We start from the raw sequence: 27,639 nt of genomic DNA, 5'->3' as shown, positions 1-27,639 counted from the left end.
ACAGTGCTCTATCCACTAGGCCACACAGCTTCCCATGATAGTAGTCATTCCATTAGCTTCAGTAACTGAACAACATATTGCCCTCAATTGCTCTCCTCACAACTGTAACGCGGCCCTTGGTAATAAAAGTGTTCTGCAGGATCAGGCCTAAACATTGTACTTTCAAAATTAAACTGCTTTTAATTCTCTGCTAGCATTTCTCCTCAGAATAATCAATAATATTTTCAATATTTACAGGCAGAGATGCCTATATTTTAATAACGTTGAAGTTGGTACGTAGACTGGCAAATTAAAGAAATAAGCAGAGCTCAGCCTTGGCTCAAATTTTTGCTATTGTTGTTTGGCAGAGGAATTTTACCACTGTTTGAACCAAGTATTTTGTATCGTCAATTCCCGCTGTAGGATTAAAAAGAAATGGCGTAAAGAAGGGTTATGAAAAACAACAGGAGCTGATACCATAATCTATAGAGTCTCCTTTAGACTGTGGCATAAATGCAGGGTTAGAACTACAGAATGCCATATTGAATTTTATTTACAATAAATAAATACATGGCTGTAAAACTCCAATCTGCTCCAGGCTGAATTTTGGTATTTATGATCGTTGTCCGAGGGTAATTTAAAACCAAACCACCAATTTGAAATAAATTATTGATTTATTTACAAAGGTATAAGCAAAAAAATATGACCAGTTTTAAATTCCCTTTCAGCCTGACAACCCCCAAATGGACACGTTTAGTTACAAGAAAATTTGCAGCCTACCAGTGTTTAATACAGACTGTAAATTCTGGCAGTGCATCAATAAAACTTGGGGAAAAGAGCAAGTTTTAAAATGTCCTTAAAGGAGAGAGTGTTTTGGATTTAAAAAAGGGACTGGAAACCAAAGGCCAAATTCTTTACTGGTGTAAATGGGCAGAGCACCATTGATTTTAAATGAATGTCTCCCATTTATACCAGTGAGAATCTGGTCCCAAGACTTTTCGGTTCTCTTCCTGCCTTTGTCACGGGCTCTCTGTTTGACCTTGAAACATTAATTTAAGAGTTCCATGCCTTGCTTTCCCGATCTGTACATTGTGCATAAATACTGGTGCGAGTGGAACTTTTTAGGATGAAAAGATTTTTCACAGAAAAATGGGATTTCTGTCAAAAACACAATTTTTAATGACCAAATTCTTTTTCGACAAAAATATTTGGATTTTCAGAATTTTTTTTTTCACTTTTTAAGAAACCTTTTCGTTTTCAGCAAACACAAAGCTTTTAGTTTTAGGCCTCCACAAAGCAGCACAAATTTTCACTGGCATTTTAAAAATTTGTTTGTAGGGAAAAAAAACAGAAATCGTTTCCTGCATAGCTGCAATAGTCACTTTATAAGGGAGTTGTGAAGATTCCTGACTTGCAGCCAGATTTTCAGAAGACCTCACCACATTGGAGACCCCCAATTCTTATTCAAGTAGAGGCAGCATAGTTTAGGCCAGTGATACTCAGATCTCGGTAGTCCTGGAGCCAAATTAGCGATCAACATAACCCAAAAGAGCCAGAATAGTGTGAGTTCATTGCTCCATGTACCGTAGTAGGATCTATTCACATAGAAAGAGTATGACAGGAAATACTTTGTTTTATATATATATATATATATATATATATATATATATATATATACACACTGTGTAATTTAATTATTAACCAATCAGGATGCTTTTGCTGTGTTATCTACCAATTGTAGTTGATAAAATACTCGGTCAGTCATTTTGCGGTGAGAATTATTTATATATAAAAATAATTCTCACCGCAAAATGACTGACCGAGTATTTTATCAACTACAATTGGTAGATAACACGGTAAAAGCATCCTGATTGGTTAATAACTTAGATGGGTTAATAATTAAATCACACAGTGTTTTAATATCATCTGCTGCAACGAGCTGCAGAAGACCCATTAAAGATCCACTTGTAGCTTGGGATCGTCAGTCTGAGTATTGCTGGTTTAGGCTTTCAAGTCCCTAAAGCATTTGGCGAACATCTTACGAAGGTGTTTTGGTAAGTGCAAACCGCAATGTTACTGTATGTTTTGCTGGCAGAGCGTGTCCACACAACCGTACAGCGGTCAGCTGGTGCTGCTGGGACGCAGGAAGTTTAGATGGTCATGGCTGAAACTCAAAGAGAAGAGCTGAAGAGCCAGTGGTTCTCCTTCTCCAGTATCTCTCCTCACTTCTGCTCTGCCAATCAAAATGGGACAAACCCCATTTTGAAACTCGCTCTTCCACTGGCGCTGTTCTTCCTACTGCCGTCAGCCTGCAGTCTGAGTCGGGATTTTCACCAGGAAGCTGTGTGTACAGTCTCCATGGTAAATGCTGGTAGGAGCCTGTCAATGAATCTGCTAAGGACATTTCTTCTGGTGCGGGACAAACCTGCCTAGGATGAGCTAGTTCCCAGATTTAAAAAGCGAGGGATGGTTTTCAGAGTAAGTCATCCTGCTGTGCTTGCCAAAGGGAGAGAGGGCTGAGTGCCATGCTGTGTGTATTTTGCCAGAGGAAGCCTGCCATCGCAGGGCGGGTTTGGGCGCCTCACTCTAAGGCACAGTCTGCTGCTTCACTGAGTCACAGAGCATACATGCTCACCAGAAACTGGCATGCCCTGGCAGCACGCACATTGGCTCTCATGAGGCAAGAGGAGCAACTTGGCCGCCGGCTGCCCCTCCTTGGGGTATGCTGTGTGAACTAGTAGGTCAGCACATTATCCTGACTCCCATGTTATACATAATTTACTCCTGAAATTGGCCTTCCCTTCCGATGAAGCCCTTGCAGACTGTACATCTCGTTTACATACCCCGGTGAGTAATCAGCATGAATGCATGGAAAGATGTGCAAGAGTCTCTTGTATATTTAACACCAATCGATAGAACCATGGAAACTCTCTGTTATTCAAATGTACACTCATGATGCCACAGATACTGTGCCGGAGACATTATTCGCACACGGTAACAAACTACAGTACTCCCTTAGCTGCACAGGCATTATGGGAAAAGCCTCAAAAAGCCAACCCAGAATTAATTATTTTCCATTACGCTCTGTTATTGTCAGTTTGTGTTAGCCCAAGATAATGCCAAATGTCACTACTAGAATTTCCATGCGAGTTTACACTGCGTAGGATAGGACATACTACCTGATAGAACGAAAAAACTAGGTAATGCCTAAGGGAGACAGGATATTTGCTGGGGCCGCTGTTCAATATAAACTGACACTAAACAATAGCTGTAACATTGAGAAGGCACTAGGCTGCAACCGTATGCCTGACTGTGTAAATTATTGATAATTATAGGCCATCCTAGGCTGAAACACACAAACATGTCCACTTTCCGAAGAAGATGTTTTCCTTTGTATCTATCTGATAAGCCGTCAAATCTCTCCCCATACCTAGATTAGGGAACAAATTCTGCCTTGATTTACACCCAAACAACCCCCAGTTTCATGAGGCAAAATTAAAGCCAGGAAAACTCCTGTCCCCAGAAATTCTTCCCCAAACTGTGAAGACTCTCTCACTGGCTAAAGACAAGGCCCTGTGTATTCTACGATCCATCATTTACCATAGAATTGTGCTCTGAAATCTCAGATTTCTTTTAAAATTATATACGTTTCTAGCCTTTATGGCTGTGGATATGATCATGAAAATGTGAACCAAGTGAAAATTGATGGAATATCATCTTCTGAGCCTGCAGAGAGCCTGGAAGATTAGCCCTGAGAGGTGCAAACTGTCCCATTCATCGCACTCAGGACACTGTGTATGCTGAGGTTCTGGGGGTGCAGAATTCGCCGTTCTTTGCATCTGAGCACGTGGCATTTTGTTTTTGGGCTTCCTGCTCTACTGTAACCTACCTGCAGCTGCCAGTTGCTGCCCAGCTTTCCACACAAGGAGTCAAACTGGATCTCAGTGCCTATTTCATCTAGTAATCTATGAAGTCAGGCAGCAGAGGATAGCTAGAACTGGAATCCAGGGAATGGGGGAGCTGGAAATGTAGAGTGGCCATCTAGGCTGCAGCAGTCAAGGCCCAGGGAGCTTGCGAGATAAGTTGCTGTAGCTGAATCCATGATCTCCACTTCCCCAGCAGAAACAGTGGACGGAGATTTTGAGCTGGGCTGCCTGGATGCTTTATGGGAGACAAGGCCCAACAAATGGAGTGGACCACCTGGAGAGTATAGGACAAAACCCATCCTCTAACTTCATCATGGGTTAATTTTACATGAATGAGTATTTTCAACTCTGAGCACCAGCAGTGTTCATGTCTGGGTGCTGGCGGGGGGCATGGCGGGGGGGTAAGGGGCAACGGGAATGAAGGGTATTTCATGGAGATAGAATAAATGATCATTAACACTGACTTGGGGGGTGCTTGCTTCAGAATTTTGTTCCACTGTGCGACAGAGCGCGTGGGCTCCTGGCTACAGACTTATAACAGCTGTCGGCAAAAAACGAAGGGCTGTCCCATGTTGGAATGATTTGAATGCAGAAGAATTTTTTTTTTAATTACTACAAATGGGATTTTCAATGTCTCACTGCAAAGCACAGCCAAATACTCCTCCATACAAGGAAGAGTAATCAAAACAGCCTTAAAATTAATGCGAAATGAAGGAGACTTCCTGCAAATGAGTAAGACTCAGCAGATCTGCAAGTGGGAACTACAATAACGGGGAAAGAAAGAGGGTGGGGATCAGAATTTTACTGCAGTCAGAGCAACAGGTTGGAACCCAGCCACTGCTGCGTGGACTTTTAATTCAGGGGCTTGCCCAGCAGGGATGTATAGCCAAATAAGGTACATCTTCGTCGAAGAAAGGAAATAGTAATTCTTTAGCGCCAGATTCTCCAAAGCCTTATTCATGTGAGTGACATGTGCAGGATCAGGCCAATAGTGTATAAGGGTTTAATCCTGCCCTGCTGATGCTAATAGGAACTTTGTCATTACAGCAGGTTCAGGACCAAGGTAAATAGGCAGTGTGGCTTAGAGGGTAGAGCACTGGACCAGGAGAGCAGGGTTCTATTCCTGGCTCCACCACTGGGCTTCTGGCTGACCTCATACAAGTCATGTCACCACTCTATGACTCAGTTTCTCCATCTGTAAAATGGGGAGACTGTAAAGTACTTTGAGATCTACTGAGGAAAGGAGGTATTATTATTACATGCCATAGGTTTTCTACAGTTCTCTACATTCACTTCCAATCGGTGAAAGTAAAATGCTTTTCCATGATAAATATCTTCCATGTTGGGAAAGTGCAGGCCAGTTGGATCCATTTCTAGGATATATCCATCACATCCTCCTTTGCGGAGAACATTCATTATTTATGAAGGCTGGTTTTCAGCTCCAAGAAGCGTACATGATTTACACGTAGCCTGGTACTCTCTCTCAATGTGGTAAGTTTAAATGCATAATGCAAACACAAATATGTTGGAAACAGACACATCCGTGTGACTGTAAGAAGTCCCCTCATGGCTCTCTTGCCTAGAATGTCAGAACTCCATTAAAATAAGTCAAAATAAAGTATTTGGGTGGAACTGCCCCCAAGAGAAATAATCTGCAATTCAGGGGACTCAGTATGCTACATTAAAAGTTTATAACACAACTGAAATTATTACATTTGCCTGTTAGCTTCTTAACTCATTTATTTAAAAATAGACCAAGTGCAGCATTCTGCCAACATTCTGAACAAATCTATGTTATTTCTTTTAACTTGTAATGCCAAAACACCAGCAATTGTTTTAAAGAACAGCAGCATTTTATGATGCACAATGATCATCTTTTATTCTGTTCCACATGGGTTCTTATATCATGCTGATCACCATCGTATCGGAGTGCCTTCCAGGAGTGCATTAAGCAACCTGACTACACATCTTCCATGAGGTGTTTGTTGAAGGTTTAAACTAGATTTCGAGGATTCCCAATCTCGCTTGAGAGAGCTGGGATGATTGGCTGCATCCTAAAGGGGTATCACCAACTCTGTTGCATGGGATTCAGATTTGAAAGCAGCTCAGAACCGTAGACCTAAGATGGCCTTGGTTTACCTGGCCTGCAGCGTGCATTGCTCTCAGCACCTGTAATGACTGCACATGACAGATCCATGGCAACCTCATTGGTTCTGTCATATCAGTGAAAAATAACACTGCAAAGCAATGAATGTTAAAGAGAGAGAAGGGTAGAAACCTACATGGATCCGGGTGAAATGTGACATGATCAATGAAATGTCATAAAACTACTGGATTTCTGTTCTTACCCAACCTCCCTCCTTTGACATTTGAGAGCTTAATGAAAATAAAATAAATTGAAAAGATATTTGCTTTGTGGAAAAGGAAGACTGCATTTTGGTTTCCAGTTTACAATCTCAACAAAATTATACACGTTAGCTATCACTGAAACACCCTCTTGGTTCATTCCAACTCTTTTCAAGACAAAAAATTAGTTTAAACTAAACAAAACAATTGTGTGAATTTTTTTTTTTTTTGGTACTTGTATCAACATCACTGTTTTTAGTCCTCGTTTGCTCTTTTCCATTGGTCTCCTGGCTTAAAAAACCTCCTCAAAACTGTTTCACAGAAAAGCCCAAGGAAAATTGTTTCATTACTGAAATCATAATTGGGCTCAGAATTATCAGCACCAGGGACGGGGAGACAAGGAATGTGAACTTTAAAATGATGATGAAGTCTCATTATGTGAAATAACTCAGCTCTCTTGGAGTGAGACCCCTGCTTAAGACTAGAGATAATGTTAGTCTATTTCAGGCACGCTGCGTAGGCGAGCAAATTTTTTTTCTGTTGAAAAAAAATCTAATAAAATCCAAAGGACAGCGACGAACTTCTCTAGATTACCATGGAGATAACATTCGGATTGTTTTTCGGATGTATCACCATTACCTCCTCAAGTATATTTGTTTTCAGTGTTTTTGTAATGTATTTCCTTCAGACTCAATGGCAAGTATGTGCGCAGTGTTAATGTTTCCCTCAGTCAGACATCCCAGAGCACTCATTTTCAAACAGATTGAGATGGAAAAGAACAATACCCCATAATTCACAAACACACGAGGTTATCTGATGCATTCGGATGCCACTTACTATAACTACTGTCCTCCTCTTTTGTCCCATCAATTGTTCCATCTGTTTGCAACTGCAAGTGGTAGCCTTGCCTGCTATATAGTTTTGTTACTATTCCTTTAAGCTGTGGCTCTGTAAGAAAACAACAATGAGGTTAATTTATGAAATCTGGATGTGCCGTTGCATGTTGTCAGGCTTCAAAACAAATCTTCACTTTTGATTTCAGAGATGGAATATGAAAAAACACCAGGATTAGCAGCTTTATATCTGTTCCCATTTAGGCAAAGATCAAATTAGTGACTGTAAAAATCAATTGCCAAATGATGAAATGCCACTCTCTATTGGAATGTATGTAACACATTTAAATCTGCTTCCATTGAATACAAATTCCAACAGCGTGTCATTTGATTTAGGGAGTGTGCCCTATCTCATTTAAGATTAGAAATGTGCTGACAAAGAGTGTATTCTGGCTTTTAACAAGGTGTGAATTCTCAAAAAGAGGGAAAGAGAGAACTGCTAATATAAGGTAAGATAATGGTGTTGCCGGCACCCAGTGCCGAGAGGCTGAACAACAGCTTGAGTTGGTTCGTTACCCGGTGTGCTGCACCCAATAATCACAACGCAGAGCTGCTGCGAGTGCCTCCAGGCAGGAGGGGGGGGCCCAAGGACACCGGGGCCTAGTGCGAGGGGGCTTCATCGACACTCGTGGTCTTCCATCCCCTCGAGTTACCTAGTGGCCATGCCCCAGTGTTCCCAACAATGGTAATAAGAATGAAAACTGTATACCAAATCAAAAGCCTAAATATACAGCAGCTAAGGTTTACCATAAGAACTGCTGCAATTCCAATAAACAATCCACCGTTCTTTGCTGATCCAAAGAACATGCAGAATCAGAAGGGATAAACTAGTCAATGAACAGAGGTAAACAGAAGAAGGAAACCGCTTTAAACTCAGCAATATGTTGAATTGTAATGGGAATATTACCATAAAAGATGCTATTTCACAGACTGGGGGGAAAAAAGAAAAAGAAAAAACAGTTTTGATATAAATCTGCTTTATAATCATCTTCATGTTCAATGTTCGAAAATGAAATAGCCAAACCAACATTAGATCATTCTGAACTTTGAAGTAAATAGCAACAGGATTTGCTAAGAAGTCTGTACATTTAAAGAAAATATCTCGGCAATGCATCAAGAGGAATTGCAATAAAATAGGTCTACTTCCACTGAATCCCAATGAATCTGCATTGTGGTAATTGTCACACAGTTATTTTCATCAGACTGTGAAGCCTTTCTAGCAGTCTGCTCCAAAACCTTAGCTGATTCACAGATAAACACAATATGAAAATATGAATTGCCATTTTCAACCCAAAAAGTTCCCACATCTGGGCAAGACTTCCTGGTCTTAAAAGGAAAGAAATCAGGGTAGATATTCCGTTATACATATTTTGGATAGGATTTGAAGCAAAGCCTTATAATGATTTGCATAAGTATATTACTTCCTATTAGCAACCTTTAATAAGTGTACTGAGGGATGCATAATTTATATACACCCTCTCATTTAATATGAAACTAAACCAAAGGTCACTCTATTTTCTTGCATTAACAATGTTCAAAAAGCTCTTAGCAAATGTAGGCTCCCTTTTTCAACTAGCCACCCTATTATTTGGCTACATGAAAAATGCAAGCAAGTTCAGTAGCTACAGGCAGCTAGATTTTGGAAAAGCAAATTACTAGCAACATTGTTGAAGGGCTTCTGCTCTTCCTGTGTACAAAATGCACTGGATCAGAAGACTAATTCTTCATACCTGATCTTTTTCACCTCTGTTACATACAGAATTGTGGGTGTAATGATTTATATAAGATATTCCTAGAAAGGCGCAAGGGGATGAAAGGTTATAAAGGTCTAGAAACTGCTGGCTGACGTAAATAGCCTGTTCTCATATAATTAGCAAATAATAGCACAAGGCACAAAAATTCTAGAGACCTGAAGGAGGGAAAACAGATTCCTGAACATGTAGACAGATGAACACATGATTGAAGGAGAGGTAGGGCTCTGTGTGTGTGTGTGTGAGAGAGAGAGATGAATACATGACTGATCCATGGGTACACATGAGTGTGCATGTGAGAAAGAAGAGAAATCAATGGTGTGTGTCAGACAAATTAGTGATAAGAAAGTGTGGAGTGAGAAACCAGCTCTGTGTGTCTGTGTCCCCATGTCTATTGGCAATTACAATACCTGAGAGTTAATTTCACCAGTCCCCCTCCCCAGGCATGATGCACATTAGGGCTTGTGTTAAACAGAACAAAACCAAGCAGGTAACCCTTGCCAACCTGGTCGCCTTCTCCGTCTTTTCTTGGAGCTGAAGAGTTTGACCCTGGAGAACACATTCAGCTTGTTCTTCTCGCAGCTGCCCTTGCTCTTGCTGGGGCTGTTGACACACTTGCAAGCGTTGGATTTCTCCCGCTCCCTGGCTTGTCTCTTCTGGCGGATCAGGGAGCTGGCGATTGCTGCAGCCATGGCCGCCACCGCTCCGACGCCACCTGGGGGTCAGACACAGGGGCTCTGGGCGCTGGCTGCAGGTGCAGCCGCCAGCATGCTGCTCTTCCAGCCCCCAAAATCTGGGGCACTGGATCCCACCGCTAATACCTTCGGCGGATGCCGCGGCACGAGCTTTGGAGCAGAGGAGGCACAGGTGGGGATGCTTCCACCAGACCAAACCAGGATGCAACAGTTGAGCTCAAGTGGTTTGGTCAGCAGAGGAGAGCCGCTTTGTTCCTGGGCTTTTCTCCCTCGCAACTTCTGGCAGGGCAAAGTTTGCAGGCAGGGCTCAGCGTTCCTCGGGAGATCAAGCAGGTCACTGACAAGACATCCCTCGGTGCTTCTCCAGACGCGCTGTTCTCAGGCAGACCTGGGACCTCCACTTGGCACAAGATCCATGCACCTTTGCCCAGCTTGATTTTTCCAGTCAACTTTTCTCCCGCCTTCTCCTCCCCAGTCAAATCCCAGCAAGCACCTGTTAGGCTCTGGCAGAGTCGGTCTGTGGCAGGGTTTTCTGGATTCTTTTCCCTCCCTTCCCGGAGAAGGAATGTGAAGCGAGCAGGGAGGAAGGCACTCCACTGCCTGGAGCCCTGGCTGGCTGGTTCTGAATTCCTTGGAAAGCCCCCTCCCTAAGATTTTACCAGTGGAGCTTCAAATGCAGCCTCTCCTCCAGCGATGCTTTTGTATTTTGCATTGCAACGCTTGTAACCATTCAGCAACCAGCAAAAGGGCTCCCCGATGCCTGGTTGCCAGCAGCACCAGCCTTCAGGCAGCAAACGCACTCCCTTCCTCTCTCGCGCACACACACACCAGGAGCTGTGCGCTGGATATAGAAATCCGACGATGCAGCGCTCCCCTTACCACCTCCCCTCCCCCTTCCTCAGTGAAGGCAGCAACCCAGGAGATCTGCCCCAGCGCCTCTTTGTGTGGAGAGGTTCAGAGAGCAGGAACCCATGGAGCGGTTAGGCAGGAGGCTGGATCCTCTGAAGCATCTCAGGTCCCGAAGGGCTGCATAGAGAGCACCTGCTCTAGGACTAGAGCCGCCTCCCGGGGCGAGTCAGACACCCAAACAAACGTGACTGGGATGAGTAATTCTCCAGCAGCTCGGCCAGGGTGACCAGACATATCCATCACCAGGACGCCTGGCGTGGGCACCGGGGCAAAGAAAGGGGGCGGGATTGGTCTCTCAGGGGGCATGTGGGGCAGGATTTGGGGGAGGGTAGGGAGTCCAGTGGGGTAGGTTTTAAAAGCTGGGGGGGGGGAGAGGAAAGGGGGCCAACGCGGCTCCAGCCAAACCCTCCCCCCTTCTCAACCTTTCCCAATGGAAATCGGGATCCAGGAAAGCCCCATGTACCCCTGTGACTCTCTTGATTGTTTTCTCCCTGCCTTTCAACTCCCTCTCCTTTTGCATTATTTCACACCATACCTGCTTCGAGCTCTACCTTATTCCTGGCCATTCCCGGAGACTGGGAAAACCCTTGTGGAGGAGGAGAGTTTTCCAGGCTTGTTCTTTCTCTCTCTCTCTCTCTCTCATTTTCCCCTCTCTCACCCCACGTCCTGGTCCTTGCTCCTAGGCAAGCTCAAGCCCTGATCCTTGCTCCTAGGCCAGCTCAAGCCCTGATCCTTGCTCCTAGGCCAGCTCATCCCTCCCCATCTCTTCCTTGATGGACAGAAAGGTCCCTGGTAGGCGTGGGGGAGGCTGGGTTGTTGGTTTGAGGATTAAGGGGGGAGGCTGCTAGATTGGGAGGGCTGGAGAAGGCAAGAGTGGGGTTGCCCGTTTGGAGGAAAGGTGGGGGAAGGAAGAAGCAGGGCCCCATGGAAGTGGGGAGAAAGGAAGGAGGTGCTGGGGAAGTAGAAGTTCAGGCAGGTTGTGAGGGAAGGAGAAGGGTTGCTGGTTTGTTGGGGCAGAAAGGAGGAGCTGCTGGTCCAGTGCGGGTGGAGGCTGTAGGAGTCTGTCTGTTGCAATCAGGCAGAGGATGAGCAGCAGAGCCTTGTCCCAGGAGCTCTGGTCCTATCGTAGTTAATGCTCTTCACTGTGGCCACAGCAGCCTCCATTTATATCTGAGTCACAGCAGCAGGAAGGAAAGTCCTGTGGGCCAGTGAATGAGGCAGGTCGACCTGGGATCTTTGTGCAATTCTGCCACTGATTTTTGTGCAACCTTGGTCAAGTCACTTCCTCCCATAGACCAAGAGCCAATGGCTTGGAGCTGAAGGAAGTCAAATTCAAAGTGGAAATAAGGCACAGTTTGAGACATGGAGGCTGATTAAGCACTGGGACAACTTATTTGGGGTCATCGTGGATTTTCCACCACTGGAGAGTCTCTAAACTGAGACTGGTTGTTTGTCTTTGCAAAAGGTATGCTGCAGCTCAGCCAGAAGTTACAGGCTTCATGCAGAAAATACTGGATGGGATTCGATGGCCTGTGGTAGGCAGGAGGCCAGACCAGAGGATCCCTTCTGGTCTCAAAATCTATGAATCTGTAACTGCCCTAAAGAGATAGGGGAACAGGGGCCAGGGGAGCAGATATTTCTTTTGCTGCTGCACGACTTGGCTTAGGATTTGCAAAGCAGCACCACCTCCAGCTCAGGTCAGCCCAGCAAAAGGCACGTGTGATGGGGTGACCTGGCCTTTGTGGCTTCCTACAGGAGGCCCTGGGGGCCTACTACACCCCACCCCAAGAGGCCGCCAAGTGACACAAAAGGAGCAGTGAAGGTGGCTCGTCCAGGGCCACCTAGAGAGGCCTCACAGAAGCACCCAGCCAGGGCCTAGCAGGTCAGATAAAAGGAGCTACGGGGCCTTACCCCGCCAGTCCCTGGCTGGGACCAGAGGAGTGTGGCAGGGTGGTCACCCCACCATGCCTTGAAGGGCTTAAAACAGCCCTAAGAGAGGGCTGTAGCCGGAGGAAAGCTGGGCTGATTGGGGGAAGTAGCCACAAGTGGGGCCATGCCCCAATCAGGCCACAGCTGGCCCTATAAGAAGGCTATTAGCCAGGAGCTGAGACAGACACTCTCTCTAGCTACCTGGAGATAGGAGGACCTAGCTGCCTGGGAAGCTGAGGAGGGTACCTAGGGCAGAGCAGTGCTGAGGAAGGGCAGAGGGAGCTGGGGAGCTCCAGCTAGCAGAGCCCCAGGCTGCAGGCCGAGGTAAAGGCCCACAAAAGGGTACTAAGGCTGCAGAGGAGCAGCCCAGACCTAGACAGAGGCAGCTGGTCCAACCCCCCTTGCCGATGATGAGTGGTACAGACTGCAGTCTGCCCCAGATAGCGGGGTCTAGATGATGACTGACAGTAGCCACTGAGGCAAGGGAGGGATAGGAGGTTGGGGGTTCCCCTGGGAGGGGAGACCCAGACTGGGGGGGTACTGCCAGGGGGCAGAACCCTAATCTAGAAGGGCACCGTGGTCCCGGAGGGGCATTGGGCCAGCGGCAGGCGAGACACCGACCGGTAGAGGGCGCTCCTGGCTGAAAAGAGCTAATTCCCTGGACAACCAGCAGGAGGCTCCACAGCGGTGAGTCGTCACCCCGTCACAAGGGGCAAGGAAAGGGGCTCCCTTTGGCCACAGGAGCTCAAGGGATAACCAGAGTTTGTTTCTGGTTGTGTTTTGCTTTGCTGGGTTTGCAGGGAGAGAGAGGACCTGAGAACCTTAACCCTGAAATAAGGGTGAAGCAAAAAAGGGCCAGGCAGACAGAGGCCCAGGGAAGAAGCAGCAACAAATTGAAATTGAGCAGTATGTGGCTGCTTTTTATAGGATCCTTGGGCTGGAGCCTGGAGTAGTGGGAGGCCCCAGCGTCCTCTCCTGGCCACAGGTAAAGGAGCATAAGCCCCAAGAAGACCTTATTTGTGAGCCTGAACAAAAGGGCTGAATTTAAAGGGTCCTGACCTGGGCCTGAAGACCCTAGCAAGGGGAAAAAGATTGATTATTTGTTGGACTCTTCACTACCCTGAAACGGTTCATTTGGACTTTGTGACTTAGTTGGAGGACCAAGCCACTGAAGACCTGCCAAAGTCAGCTGGCAACCTGCAGGGGTGCCAGGGGTTAGAAAAGGTCTGCAGTACCACACCCAGCCACTAGGAGATACTCAAGGGGTGAGTGCCCCCTTTACACCAAGAGCCCCAGTGTCTAGGGCTGAACAAAAACCAGGAACTGACCCAGTTTTAATAAACCCAACAGGAAGCCCAGGACATGCCCTGGAAAGGCGGAGGCTCCCAGAAAACTTGGACTTATGGTCATCCTAAGCCAGAGCATCAGACCAAGAGCTTCCAAAGGCAAAACACTTCTCCAATGTCAAACTCCTTTGCTTCCTTGGGCCCATAACCCTTGCCCCCTGCTCCATACATAACACATCTGTAGTCCAAGCAGGAGCTCTGAGCTCGGAGCATTTGTTTCGCTTGGAAGGCAAGGGGCTCTCTCGCGCCTTGCCTTCCCTCTTATTTCAGACTCATTGAGCTCATGCAATACCTGGCCCTTTCTCAATGTGCTGACATGGAAGCCGGATTACCTTCTCTTCATGCCCTGACAGGGGAGCTAGATGTTATTTGCTACAGCACCAACCTGGAATAAAAAGAATAATGCCACACCATTTCTTAAATTCTAACTGCTACAATAAAATGCAATTCACAGTAACTTTGCAACTGTCACATTTGTTTCCTTGAGTAGAAATAGCTTGGGACACAGTGGAGAACAATTTCTGTTGCAGCAAAACATAGCATTAGCAAGGTCTTGCTAACAGAAATGCCAATCCCTTTGTAACATTTTCAGATACTCAGTTTAGTATTAATAATGTGTCTGAACGGAAGCAAAAGCTATGCCACACAGCCTGAGACCCTGTTTAATTGCAAAAGTATATCTTATCTATAGCCATGCATTCCCTTCCATCTATCAGTCAGTCCCCATATGTACCCAGCTAGCTAGCGAGATGGCTTTTATCAGACACCTATCCCTGTGATATTTATATGATCGTGCTAAATGAGTACCTTCTGTAGATGCTTAAGCTACAAAATAACTGGAGCCATCTAAAAAGCATTTAAAACACTGACAAATTCTTAACTGGAGAAATACTAACTTACAAAAATAAACTTGCCATTCATAAGTTGCACCTTCACACCCATCCATCAGCTAACTCCAGATACTTGAGATGAGATCTAGTAAAGCCAGCTAGTTAGGTATTATTAGTAAGGGAGTGTACTTACAACCAAATAATTTATTGTGAATTTTCCTTTGTTTACCCTTTGCAAAATATCCAGAAGTGGAACATCATTTTCTCAAATGTGTTCATAATTCTGCAACATTTTTTCATTAATTGTGTTTACTCTACAGCATGGTATTCACTACTTGATATTTAGAATGAAAGATGTGGTGCTTAGGTGTGATTGGTCATGAAGTCACATGATAGTATTTCATGCTGCTGAATGGATGAGCAGAACTCTTATAATCCAGTTACTATTGAAAATGCATGTGCAAAGCAAATTTTACTCTTGCTTTCCATGAGCATTCTCGCAAACAAGTTTAAAATCTGCATTCATCCTAAAAAAAACTCAGTTGCACAAATGTTCCAGGACAGATCATATAAATGAGGAGCAAAACCAGAATACGCTAATTCAGATTAAAATTTCAACAGTCATCAACCGTTTTTTCATGATCCGTCTCCGTCACTGAAGCCTTCTACAAATATGCCTTCTTCGTGCCCACAATGGGGCCCTGAGTTAGGATGAATTTCTCTGCCACTGAGCGAAATCTTTTTTGAGCAGATTGCTTCAAGTTCTTACTGACTATGATGAATTTATATCATATATTTATATTTACTTGTTCAGCCAGAATGATGAATACATTCTTTCCATTTTCCCACGAAAAGCATGCTAAAAAAAAGTAATAAAATACGCTAGTTCTTTTGACTACCTGAAGCTGTTTTCCTGATATATTCCAAGTAACTTCTAAATGGAGAAGGCAGCTAGAACCTCTTGAGGCAGCTGCCTTAGTCTTGTACATATAAATGTGACAACTCCTCGTTAAAAATCAAAGGGCGAAATGCTGGCCTCACTGAAGTCAATGCCTAAGCCAATCACTGAGAACTATAGATCAGAATGAGAGCTATATGGGGCGCAGATTATTCCATGTCTGCCCACAGTGGGTTTCTTACACCTTCCTCTGGAGCATCTTGGGCTGGCCTCTGTGAGAGACTACTGGGCTAGATGGATCTTGGGCCTGATCCAACATGGCAATCTCTGTGTAATGACAAAAAATCCCATTGATTTCAATAGGCCAAAGATTTCGCCCAAGTTTTTTTCTTCTCCCTGCAAGTACCTATTAGATTTCTGCTAATGAGCATTTCCAGCCTTTGGATTCAGATAATCAAAATGTGCTCAGTCAAAATGTGTTTAGAGATTCCAAGGCATTGGTCAAGAGCCGGGCTGGTGCATATGGTGCCCAACTACCCTCCAAACCATGGTTGGCTGCCTAGAGGAAAAGCAAAGGCTTTTGCTCTGAACCAGTATGCACAAGCTGGCTTTCCCCTACATGAAAAGGTCTCAACTATCATGGCCCCAAACCAGGGGCATGCATGGGAGCTCTGTTCCCAATTCCAGGGGAAAAGTGCAAAACTTTCATTTTATGCTCCATCTCCTTGATGCATTTGTGCTGCAGCGGGTCCCGCAGTGCCATGGTTTTCCCCCGAGTTTGAATTCATACCGAGTGCCTGTGGGCAGTGCTCTCATGAACCATACTGTAAATTCTGACAATCTACAGTCTTTGTAGCTTACCGGATTGCCAGCTGTAGTCTTGGGGGTGCTAGTGAATAGAATGACTTCCTTTCCTGCCCCCACTGATCACGTATTCTGTTCTGGCACAGGAATGTCTACAGATGTGATCTAGTGTAAAACAGTGTATCAGTGAAATACTGCTGTCAGAGGAAGGAGTGCTGGTTGGAGAGATGGCACTTCCAGGCTGCTTATTAAAGTGAATTTTTGATAGGTACATGTGCCTAACATGCTACTTTCAGAGAGAGCAGAAGTTCTCAGTGCTCTGTGTGGACATTAAAGATTCTACTGGCATTTATTCCCAACAGCAGGAGCTTGCCCAATGCCCCAGATTCCCCAACCTTGTAGGGCTGCAGCATGCAGCCCAACGTGCGCACACAGCTATTTTCTTTTGCCCCACACACGTGCATTTTAGTGTTGCTTTACGGTAAAGCACTTGGGAGGATAAACCGTACCTGTCTTTCAGAGTACAAGCTCTTTGGGACAGGGCTTTTTCCATTACCAAGCACATTCGATGCTCAGCAAAGGGTAATGAAAGGTGCTCCACTGATCTCAACTGGCTGCACACTGCGAGAGAACTGACATTTTTGGAAGAGGAGGGCATTTTAGGGGGGCAAAAGACAACATTTTGCCTCTGTTAAGCACCCATTGTCAATCATTCCATCTTCCAAAAATATCAGCCATTCAACACCTGTATGTGTAGCCACTCATCCAATGCATCTGCTAAAGGAAAGGTCACAATGCAGATACTAACGATCAAGTGAATACTCCAAGAACTCCATCCATAAACCCTCCAGACTCTACCTGTCTCCACACACCTAAATTAAGTTGGCAGCTTGTGACCGGTACTTCTGTAAAGGGGCTGCTCAGTGCATAAGAAATACACTGGCTGGGAACATGCTGCTTTACTAAACTAGATAGCAAACAGAACCGGGGGGGGGGGGGAACTCCCACTAACTAAGCAGGAAGTAACGGAGGGGTGGAGCATGGTTCCAACCCATCATACTTTGAGTAACCCAGTTAAACTTTTGATGACCACTTTACTACAGTTACAAAGCCTGGCACAATGTAGCCATTCTCTGTCCACATGAGCATGAATGAAAGTCTACAGCGTCACCTCTCAGCAGGATGACATTCAGACGCACAGATGCAAATGATGGAGTATTATCCATGAAACATTTACATCTCTGCATGGAGCCAAACTAGAAGAGCAGTCTATGAACCACTGTCAATTTTTCCAGGTGGGGAAACCTTATTCTGTGACAAAACCCCATACCCAATTCCTCCCAGGCACGAGGCCTGGATAGCAACACATTGGCCACTTGGATGCTTTGCTCCTTTTTGGTACTTGACATCGCTGCAAATAAACTCACTGGGCTGGCTCTGAGAAGGGGTCTCTCTTCTATAGTCATTCTTCTCCCACTTATACCCATGGAACTCCTGTGACTTCCCACAAGCACACTCCCCACTTTGTTCAGAAGATGCTTGCTCATTTGGCCCTGTTGCTGTGATTCCTGGTTCCTGTTATTGAAGTAAGATCTGGTATGTACCATTTTTCTAGTGTTGCTGACAAGGATTCAGACTTAATGGACAGCTTCGCACTGTGGTTCTGAGACCTTCTGCCTATTCAGAGAGAAGCACACTCACGGCATTGTAGACCAGACTACCTTTTCTGAACCAGTTGTTTAATTTCACACATAACTGTGGTACAAAATCTATTTGCGTTAGGCAGGATGGGAATCCAGGTATACTAAGTACAGGGAGGAACTAAAGAAACTAACCAGCATTAGCCAACCAATGGAAGGGACTTGGATTCCAGAATACCAAGAGACTTCCCGTCCTGCTGGTATGCAATGCCCTTCCGGAAATTGAGAGGCTTTGCCAACAGATTGCACCGTGAGACATATTACACCCAAAGGGCCAGATCCTTAACTGGTGTAGATCAGCTTAGCTTCATGACCTCCATGGAACTACACCAATTAACACCAGCTGAGAATCTGGCCTCAACATTTGATAAGAGAAGGGAGGCAGTGTTCATGTAGGATTACACTGTAAGAGAGAACGCTGGGAATTCACTGTATAACATTAGGGCAAGTCACTTAGGACCAGATTATGCCCGTTGCTCAAATGGGAGCATAAAGGAAGGAGAGAACACTTACAGCATCGTCTCCACTTGCGCCACTCTGCAGGGGGAGCTGGCCGTGTTAGCCCTGCAAAGGGGAGACATAGGGTCTTTGCTACCTAGTTCTGCTAGAGCCGAGCAGCTGGAGAGGGAAGTGGATACTCCCCATTGCCTAGTGGTTGCATTCCCCCATGGTCTTTGGGAGCACGAGGAAATATTATGCCCACTTCAGGTACAATGCGTCATGTAGTGCTCAGCAAGGAGCTATGGTTGTGTGCCTCAATCCAGCTCTTAGCCGGTCTGGGCCTTGTTTACTCATCGTATTGAATGATTACAAACATATTATAATGAATATAATAATACTCACTTACCAGTCAAGGGTGCTGTGAAGCATTCTGCATTAATAATTAATAATGGTGAATCACTTGGTGATCCTTAGGTGAAAAGTAGGATAAAAGTATAAAAAGGGAAAGATTGTTAATGAACCTAGACACATTCTTTCTCCTGGACGGTTCACAAGAATTAACCAAAATAGGAGCAAAATAACATTAGGGGTTAGAACCAAAGCTTCTGCTTGCAGCAAGTTGAAACATGTTCTGAGCATGAAATCAAGAACAATTTCATGCACATGTTCTTCTTCACCAGCAAGTAAGGAGCAATACATCTGTTACTATTCTTACTGAAATTTCCATTAGCATGCTAGATGCATTTCCAGGGAAGCAGACCCCATCAGAAAGCCTAGGAACAGGTTGTTGCTACATAAAGACACAGAGATTTAGATCACTTTGGTAACACTTCACCCACCAAGCACCATTTTTCAGACAATGAGCATCACTTGAACTAGAATTGAGGCATGCAATACCATAAGGTGACTAGGTAGCTCTAGGGTCCCTAACATGTGTTTGCAACTAGATCCCCTAAATTAAGTCAAATTATTATATAAACATGATATTAAGATTTTAATTAAAAACACAGCACAAATGTATGGCCTAGTCCCTTCCTTACAATTTACCCATCATATCACCTTCAAGCACTGATCTAAAACACTCACTAACATGGAGCCATCAGCACGTGCTCATGACTTAACTGACAAACCTTGAGATCCAATCACCGCAATTCTCATCCGACTCCCTCTCTCCTTTCCGTCTGTTACTCTCACTTGTCAACCTCTCTGGGCGGGAACCTTGGGTTGCTGGCCCCGTAAAGTACTTCACCTACTTCTGTGCAATGAGAAACTTTAGAATCATCATCATGTCGACGTCCTTATTTAGGTTGGATTCCAGCTGAAGCCAATTATATTTATTTTAGGGTTTTATAAAATCTTAGCCGATCATTCTAACATCATTTGGAGTTTTGCCTGAGGAAGGAAGGGCAGCTGGATGAGAGCCAGAGACTGGGGGCCGAATCCTACTTGTTTTATTCTTGCAAGCAAAATCATGGTTCACCAAGGATTGAACTTAGGACCTCCAGTGCTAAAAGCATGAACCTCTATTACAAGAGCTAAAGGAGCAACTCTGCCTACCTGTAGCAGACTCGTTTTCTCTGTGGTCCAGCCAACAGATGAGGATGTGCTACACAGACCAAACAGGGGGTTACACAAGTGGCCCAGATGTATGGCTCGTGTAACTCCACTGAAGCCCACCTTAGTCCATGTCCCAGCACAGCATGCTGGGAAGCCTGATTTTGACATCACTTATTCATGTTGAACCTGTATCGCTGCCTTTGTTTAGTCAACACAAGTTTAGTTTGTTTAGTTTGGTTAAACGTGAACTCAAAACGAATTGTAAAGTTAAAGCGAGTCAACAATGGCAAAGAGGTTACCAGGGAAATATTTATCAAATCATTTCCTCCTGATGAGGCTGGTGGCTTGAAAGGGTCCATCAAATGCAGAAATTGCTGAGATGACCCACAGAGACAAGAGCCCGTTATGCAAAACACTCTCTAATTCATGACAAAATTCAACTGAAAAATCCGGTTGCTTTAGTTACATCCGTGTTGCATGTACAGCATTCAGATTTTCATTTGCAATTGTCTTTAGGCTGAAACATACAGTTTCATGGAAAATGCTCTCTGATCAGAATAGTGTTGGGGTGATGTGAAAAACCTGAAAACTTTTGGGCTTGGAGTTTTCACTTTTTTGACGAAAAACTGAAAAGTTTTGAAGAAAATTTTTATCTAATATTTTTTGGGGAGGGAAACCATTTCCAGACCAGCTTTAGTTACACATTCTGAATGAGCACATCCATCAATCTCCCTAAGAGCTGATCCCTCCAGGCCACAAATGAGATGCACTGGTGAAGCAATGAAGCTCCCGTCTCTTTCCTCTGTTTTGTTCCCCTCTGTTCTGTGGGTTCAGGTCTTAAGCTGTATCAATCCAAAAGCTTGCAGGAACATTCAGTTCTCTCTCTCACCATGACGTGGAAAGATCTGTGCAATAAAGTGACTGCTTCACCTGCATTCTGCCTTCAAAATTCATCTCAGCTTGGGCTATTTCTAACCATCCAAACCTCGGAGCAGCTTCAAACAGCTGGCATTTATTAAAAAAGCAAACCACAACCAAAAAAATGTTCCAAATGTAGGAAATAATCCTTCTTTCCCCCCACAATTACAATGGACTGAGGGTCAGGAGGGTCAATACTGAATCATGGACTGGTAACAGGCTGAAAGTTCAATACCCCATGGACAAGCTGGACTAGAAATGGCATCTTTCACCATTGGAGAAAATTTGGAAATCCTTCCTTTCAAATGGTTTTCTTTCTAGACCCCATAGATTGTCAGATACAATCTGGATGGCCAAAAATCTATTTTTGAGGATTCTAAACTTTATTAGCTCTATTTTCTCTCTCTCTAAAGTCTATGCCAATTGACCCAGGGTGATATGGCTCCTGGCTTTTTCACGTTGCAGGACACAAAAAATAATATCAAGCCAATTAAATAAAATCCTCTTCAAAAAGCTTTGTAAAATAATTCTTGCTGCAAAATAAGTGGCATAAACAAAATAATGGGAATGAGCAACAGGGAATGGATCACTTGATGATTACCTGCCAGGGGCACCTGGCATTGGTCACTGTCGGCAGACAGAATACTGGTCTAAACGGACCTTTGGTCTGACCCAGTATGGCCGTTCTTATGTTCTAAAATACATGATTACATGTGTAGTATAAAATTATTTACAGCACTCACTCGGTATGACCTGAATAACTCACTGATGTGATAACTTTACCATTGACAACCATCCCAAAGTCATGCTGATAACCACCACATACATTTAATATCTTTGCTTTCTTTACATATTATAGGGCTAAATAGGTGTACATGTGTGCATATGCAATCATGCACAGTATAAACTTTAAAGGTTACAGATAGAAGTATCTTCCTGTCTTCAATAGAGTCCTTATTGACATGAATCATTGACAGCTCACTCTACTACTTGCAAAAATACGAGGAAGAGCAAATTAAGTTGAAATGTTCTGTCACTGTTTACAGCAAAAATGTCGTGTTTCTGAAAGATCTAGACACTGATCCAAAATAGATTCATAGGCTTGTTTATCAAATCAAATGCACAATTCTGTTAGTAACACAACTAACGCAACACTTGTTGCGGTTATGCATACGTACATTTAGCTTGGATTAAAAGGCTGCAATGAAAGGAGCTTTTTTCCATGAATGGAAACAGCTTAACTGACTGTGTGAGTTCCCGCAAAGAAATAGCAAAGAAAATGGAGTGCACTCATGTTCTGAATTATTTAAAAGTACTTCTGCTTGACCATCTTTTATAAACTAAGACTATGAAGAAGGACCTAACCCCATCCAAGCTGCAGAGCTGGAGTCACATAGTTTATGAATACAAATGGCAAGATCCCAGGAAACAGTGCACCCACTGGCCCATGCAGATGATGTCCCAACTCCAATATTCACAAGTTGCCGAAAGATCAGGTTGAGAATCTAAGTACTTGTCCAATCACAAGTTCTACAGTCTAAGGCCCTGATCCTGCAATTGATTCTGCCCTGGTCGAATAGTGCACTCGCATGGAGCCCTGCTGAAGTCAAAGGGCCCAAGGGTCTGCGCACACAGTTCACCTTGCAGGATCAAAGCCTGAACTATGATTTATTATTTGCATTATCATACTGAATATCATATTATTAGCACAGTCCTGGAGCAGGACCCCACTGTACAAAGGCAGAAAAAAGAGACAGTCTCGGCCCCAAACAATTTACAATCTGAGTAGAAGACAACAGATAACAAATGGATATAGACAGATGAGGGAGCACAAGGAAACAATGAGATAATATTGGTCAGCACAATAGGTAGTGGTCTCAGCACATCAGCAGCCTTACTGTTGTCAATCTGACTAAAATATATGATTTTCAGAGGGGCTTAGCACTGGCAGCTCCCGTTGGCGGTAACTGAAACTGCCCAACACCTCTGAAAATAATTCAGACTTGATAATTATGGAACATTTTAAACATAAGCTAGAGCTATTTTTCTTCCCCTCTCTCCATTTAGACTTGCGGATACAATCCAGACATACAATCAGCCGCCCCGAGACTGTGACCGAGGAATACGAATGGAATGAAATCCGGAGCTGAAGCTGTAATTCCATGGAGAACTTTCCGTCTCATTCAGTCCTTTCTTTTCTCTCTCCCTCTTTCACAGCTGTGTCATATGTAACATGTCTTGCTCAGGTTTTCAACCTTAATTCTGAATTTCTTGACTATTACTGGTTTAAATCTGAATCTTAATAAAGGGTTCTGATCCAAAAATCTTTCCACTGACTTCAGGGGGCTTTGAATGAAACCCACAGGTTTTTATCACTGAATCATCCTACACAACAGTTAGATGGAAACAGTTCTGAAATAAACAAAGAAGAAAAGTGTCCATCATATTCAGTAAAAGGCCAGATGCATCAAGTTACTGATAAAACCAGAAACAAGAGGGCCACCTAGAGTTAGTTCTTGTCACTACCACAACAAGGGTCGTTGCAATTTCCTGTTCCATTTTAACTTCTGTTACTGGTGATATTTAATTACAAAATATGTATATAGTACCTAAAGCTGTAATCAACAGCAAAGGTGTGTGATATTGAAAGCACAGAGTTCAAATAGGAAGAAAGAGTTGCTGGGTTTTTATATTTAACCCAAATCCATTTTAGATTTGCTTAATCCAGACAGGTTTCAGAGTAGCAGCCGTGTTAGTCCGATGAAGTGAGCTGTAGCTCACAAAAGCTTATGCTCAGATAAATTGGTTAGTCTCTAAGGTGCCACAAGTACTCCTCTTCTTTTTTGTTAATCCAGACACTATCCCTGTTAAAGTCTTAAGTTCAAATCAGTAGATCTATACAATACTTCCACCAAGGAGATAATACATACCTGATCTGAATTAAAATTGCTACATGTAAGTAGAAATGCTTATCAACTCGGGTTAAAATCATTTTGTTATCTAATGAAATTAATCGTCAGCATCATTTCTACTGGAGGATTTAGTAGGGCTTTATCCTCTGTCTATGGTGCTGACTAGTTTATCTACAGATTCAGGCATGAGATTATATGGTATCTAAGGTCCAGCTCCAAAGCCTGTTGAAATCAACAGCCTTTACATGGACTTCAGTGGGCTTTGAATCAGGCCCTGTGGGCCAAATCCTGCTAACCTTAATCAAACATAAAGCTTAGAGGGACTGCTGTGTGAGTAACAAAAGAAGGATTTGGTTTGTAGCTTTGAACTGGCATTAATTTACCATTTTCTGGCTTTATAGCTACCCACTGATATTTATTTCATGCCTCATATGGCCAGACAACTTTTTAAAGAAAAACAGAGATTTGGAAATCACTTATTTGTTTAGAAAGCATGTATTTTAATAACTATTTTTTTAAAATTAGAGGAAATGTATCCATTAGTAGTTTAATACTGGAATTAGAAGGGTGAGAGATAACATTTGGTAATACTTTAAAAAAAATTGATCAGTCATTTCAGATCAGTTGGTTTTCTCTCCATATTTATATTTACCGTGTTAATTTCATTGAGCAATAACATGGATGTCACATGCCATTTACCAAAAGGTAGTCTATTTCAAATAAAGCATTATAGACACCCAAGAAAACAGTACAGTTCAAATATATATATATATATATATATAGCTTGAGGTTCTAGTTATGGCTTGATTCTAGAGGCTTTTTTCAGGACTTCTTGGGTTTGTTTTTCTCTGGCAGCTAAAGGGCGCTGGTTCAGTCAATAATTTGATCATTTCATATCGCGAAGGGGGAGAACACATTTTCACTATTAAGGAGATATTAGTTATATCTAGTGAAGTCATTTGCAACAGAATAACTGTGTTAAAATGCATTGTTGCCTACATTTTCATATTTAATTTAAAAAAATGCTTTAAGGATATCAACACAGTTGCAATGTTTCCCTTCGCTGACATTAGCTGCAGTATTCCCATGTAACAGGAATTAAAATAGACTGTGAACCAGTGCCCATATTTTACTTACTTTAAAGAAAAAAATAGCCTTAGACATCGCAAGAAGTTCACATGCAATGTTTAAAGGCCAGTAAATCTGCTCATGCCACATTTATTTAACTATTGCTGTTGAAACAGGGACACCATGCCGCTTTAGCGATATGCAGTGATACTATCTACCATTCCAATCAATATGGATTAACCATAACAGTTGCTTTCTTCATTTTACAAAAGTGCGTTTACATAGTAACCAAACCGAGGGAAAAGAAGAGGGATTGAATGATTAGGATATAAACTATGCCTTAAAACCTTCATCCACTTCCTTCTCATTGTTACAGAAGGATTACTTGCCAGGAAAAAGCCTTCCAGTTTATTCTTCTAAAAAATATTGCTTAAATACATCTTACCTGAATAAGACTTTCTTAATCCCAAAGCCATGATTCCTTACAAGCTGATCCTACCCAGACAGTTGCCGTCTACATTTGGAGCAGACACAGAGAGAGTAGACCAGAGAAAGTTTAAGGCATATTGAAAGTATTCTCTAAGGTACCAGCCAGAAACATCAAACCCAGACTCGTGGTATAGAGAGATCATTAATGGGCATTAGTGACAGACCATTATGACTTTCAGAGCTCATGAAAGATTCATAATGTAGCAGTGTTGTTCTGGCAACGTCTAACCATTTCTTGGACAAACATATGGCTCTTCTATACTATTTACTTAAACGTATTATTTTCGAGTGTAAAATTTTATTTTCTGTCTTCTAGAATTACAAAAAATGATTGTAACAGGATGCTGCAGTGCATTAAGCCAGCCTTAGAAGCCTGCTCCTTGGTTTGGTTGATGCCTTTTATTGTAAGGCAGTTTGCAATATGAATAGCTCCACAATAGCTTTTGTGAAGTCGAAAATATATTATTCTTTTTTCAAAGCTGAATTATTGATGAACAGTAAATGCTACAAGTGTAGAAAGCATTTACAAGAATAACGTTTGCTAACTATCCTGTGATAATTACTGACATTTCTAGCCTAACCTTTAAAAATCCACAAAGATCATTTATTATTTACATTTAAAACTGAGTGAAAAACATAGTGAAACCATTCTAGTTGGGTCCACAAATGGGATCTTCAGAATGTAGTGGTAAAAAGTGGAACACAGATGTAGGAGTCAGTTCGGAAGAGATGGTACTGTAAATACTATCAGCCAACTTCTTACCACAGTTACCGTGCAAGCCCATGAACTGAAGGAATACTCATGAAAGCCCCTGTTCACCAAAGTACTTAAGCACATACTTAAGTTCACCCCTGTTCAGCAAACAAGTTAAGCACATGCTTACATCCCACTGAAGTCAATGAGACTTAAGTCCTTCCTGAAGCGTAACATTTTCAATAGCACCTAAGTAACTTAAGGAGCCTAAACCACGTTTTCAAAAGTGAAAATTGACTTTTGATGAGACTGAAGATACTGGGTGCCTAAGGATACTTCTCCCCTGCAGCCAGGAGCGTGATCGGCAGCTCGTATAGACGGTCTCTGCTAGCTGAACTCTAGCTAGCTCGCTAAAAACAGAAGTGAGCACACCGTGACACAGGCATCAGTTCCAGCTGCACAAATGAGTATGTACCCGATGGGGGGGAGGCGGGAGGGAGGATAGGGGGTCAGGCAGGCCCGTACAGCCTATGCTGAGCTGGTTAGCGTACAGCCAGAGTGGTTGCGTCTACCCAAGCAGTCATTCGCACCCCAGCTAACCCACTGCTGAAAATGGGACTTAGGCACTTAAGTGCTTTTAAAATTTTTACCTTTACTGAATTTGTGTCTCGAGGTTAGAGCTCATCAAATTATTCCTTGAGTTAGCCCAGTAAATTACGGATTTTTGTATTCACTGTTTATTGATTCAGATTTCTACTGATGTATTTGAAATTCACAAGTGTTTCATAGTTTCATTGATTCCAAGGCCAGAGGGGACCATTGTGATCATCTCGTCTGACCTCCTATAGAACACAGGCCGTAGGACTGCCCCAAAATAATTCCTATCACTATCAGGCATGTTTTCTAACCTTCTAATTATTCTTGTGGCTCTCCTCTGAACCCTCTCCAATTTATCAACATCCTTCTTCACTGAAAAAAAAAAAATATATAAAAAAATTCAGCCAATCACCTTTTGCAAACACCTTTTGACTAGTCACTGTTCAATATTCATGATCTGTGACAGGTCACTTGGTATTGGTTCACCTCCCAGACTGGACGACAAACATTTTAAACAGGAAAACTATTGAATGTTGATAAAAATTTCTCTCTTAGAAATTGCATTAACAAATAATCATCTACATGAAAATTCATGATCAAACTTTTGACATGCACTGATTTCAAAGCAGAGACCTGTGGGTAAAGGATTTATCTCAGGATACTAATTACCCACACCCAACCAGTCCTCTAGAATGGCATCAGTTACCCCTCTGCAATGATTGTTAGAGTTATACTTTGTAAACCAATTCTTTCCTGCATGCACCAATCAATACTTCTCCCTTCTTGCAAAGCCCACATGCATTTGGAACAGCAAGCCCTTGAAATTTAACCAGTCCTCATTAAAATTTAAAAAACGTAGTCCCTATCCCTTGCAGCCACCTCCCAAAATGGTTTAAAAGAGCCACAAACAATTTTTAATGAGTCTGTAATAGATAATTTTGCATGATGTATTACAAA

At 43.2% G+C, this 27,639-nt stretch overlaps 1 protein-coding gene across 12 annotated transcripts in view; it reads right to left on the bottom strand.

Moving 5' to 3' along the window:
* FGF13 (fibroblast growth factor 13) overlaps positions 1-27,639 on the bottom strand; it is a 384,330-nt gene that overhangs the window by 74,172 nt on the left and 282,519 nt on the right. For 11 of the 12 annotated variants that reach the window (XM_073358426.1, XM_073358428.1, XM_073358429.1 and 8 more), the window contains one exon: positions 7,089-7,199. In XM_073358426.1, the coding sequence (XP_073214527.1) occupies positions 7,089-7,199 (111 nt within the window). Of the gene's footprint in view, positions 1-7,088; positions 7,200-9,400; positions 10,422-27,639 lie in introns of those variants that run through there. The other variant, XM_073358431.1, reaches the window with a different exon arrangement.

The sequence above is a fragment of the Lepidochelys kempii genome, chromosome 9 (genome assembly GCF_965140265.1).
Source record: "Lepidochelys kempii isolate rLepKem1 chromosome 9, rLepKem1.hap2, whole genome shotgun sequence".
Classification (NCBI taxonomy): domain Eukaryota; kingdom Metazoa; phylum Chordata; order Testudines; family Cheloniidae; genus Lepidochelys; species Lepidochelys kempii.
This window is presented reverse-complemented; position numbering and strand designations above follow the sequence as displayed.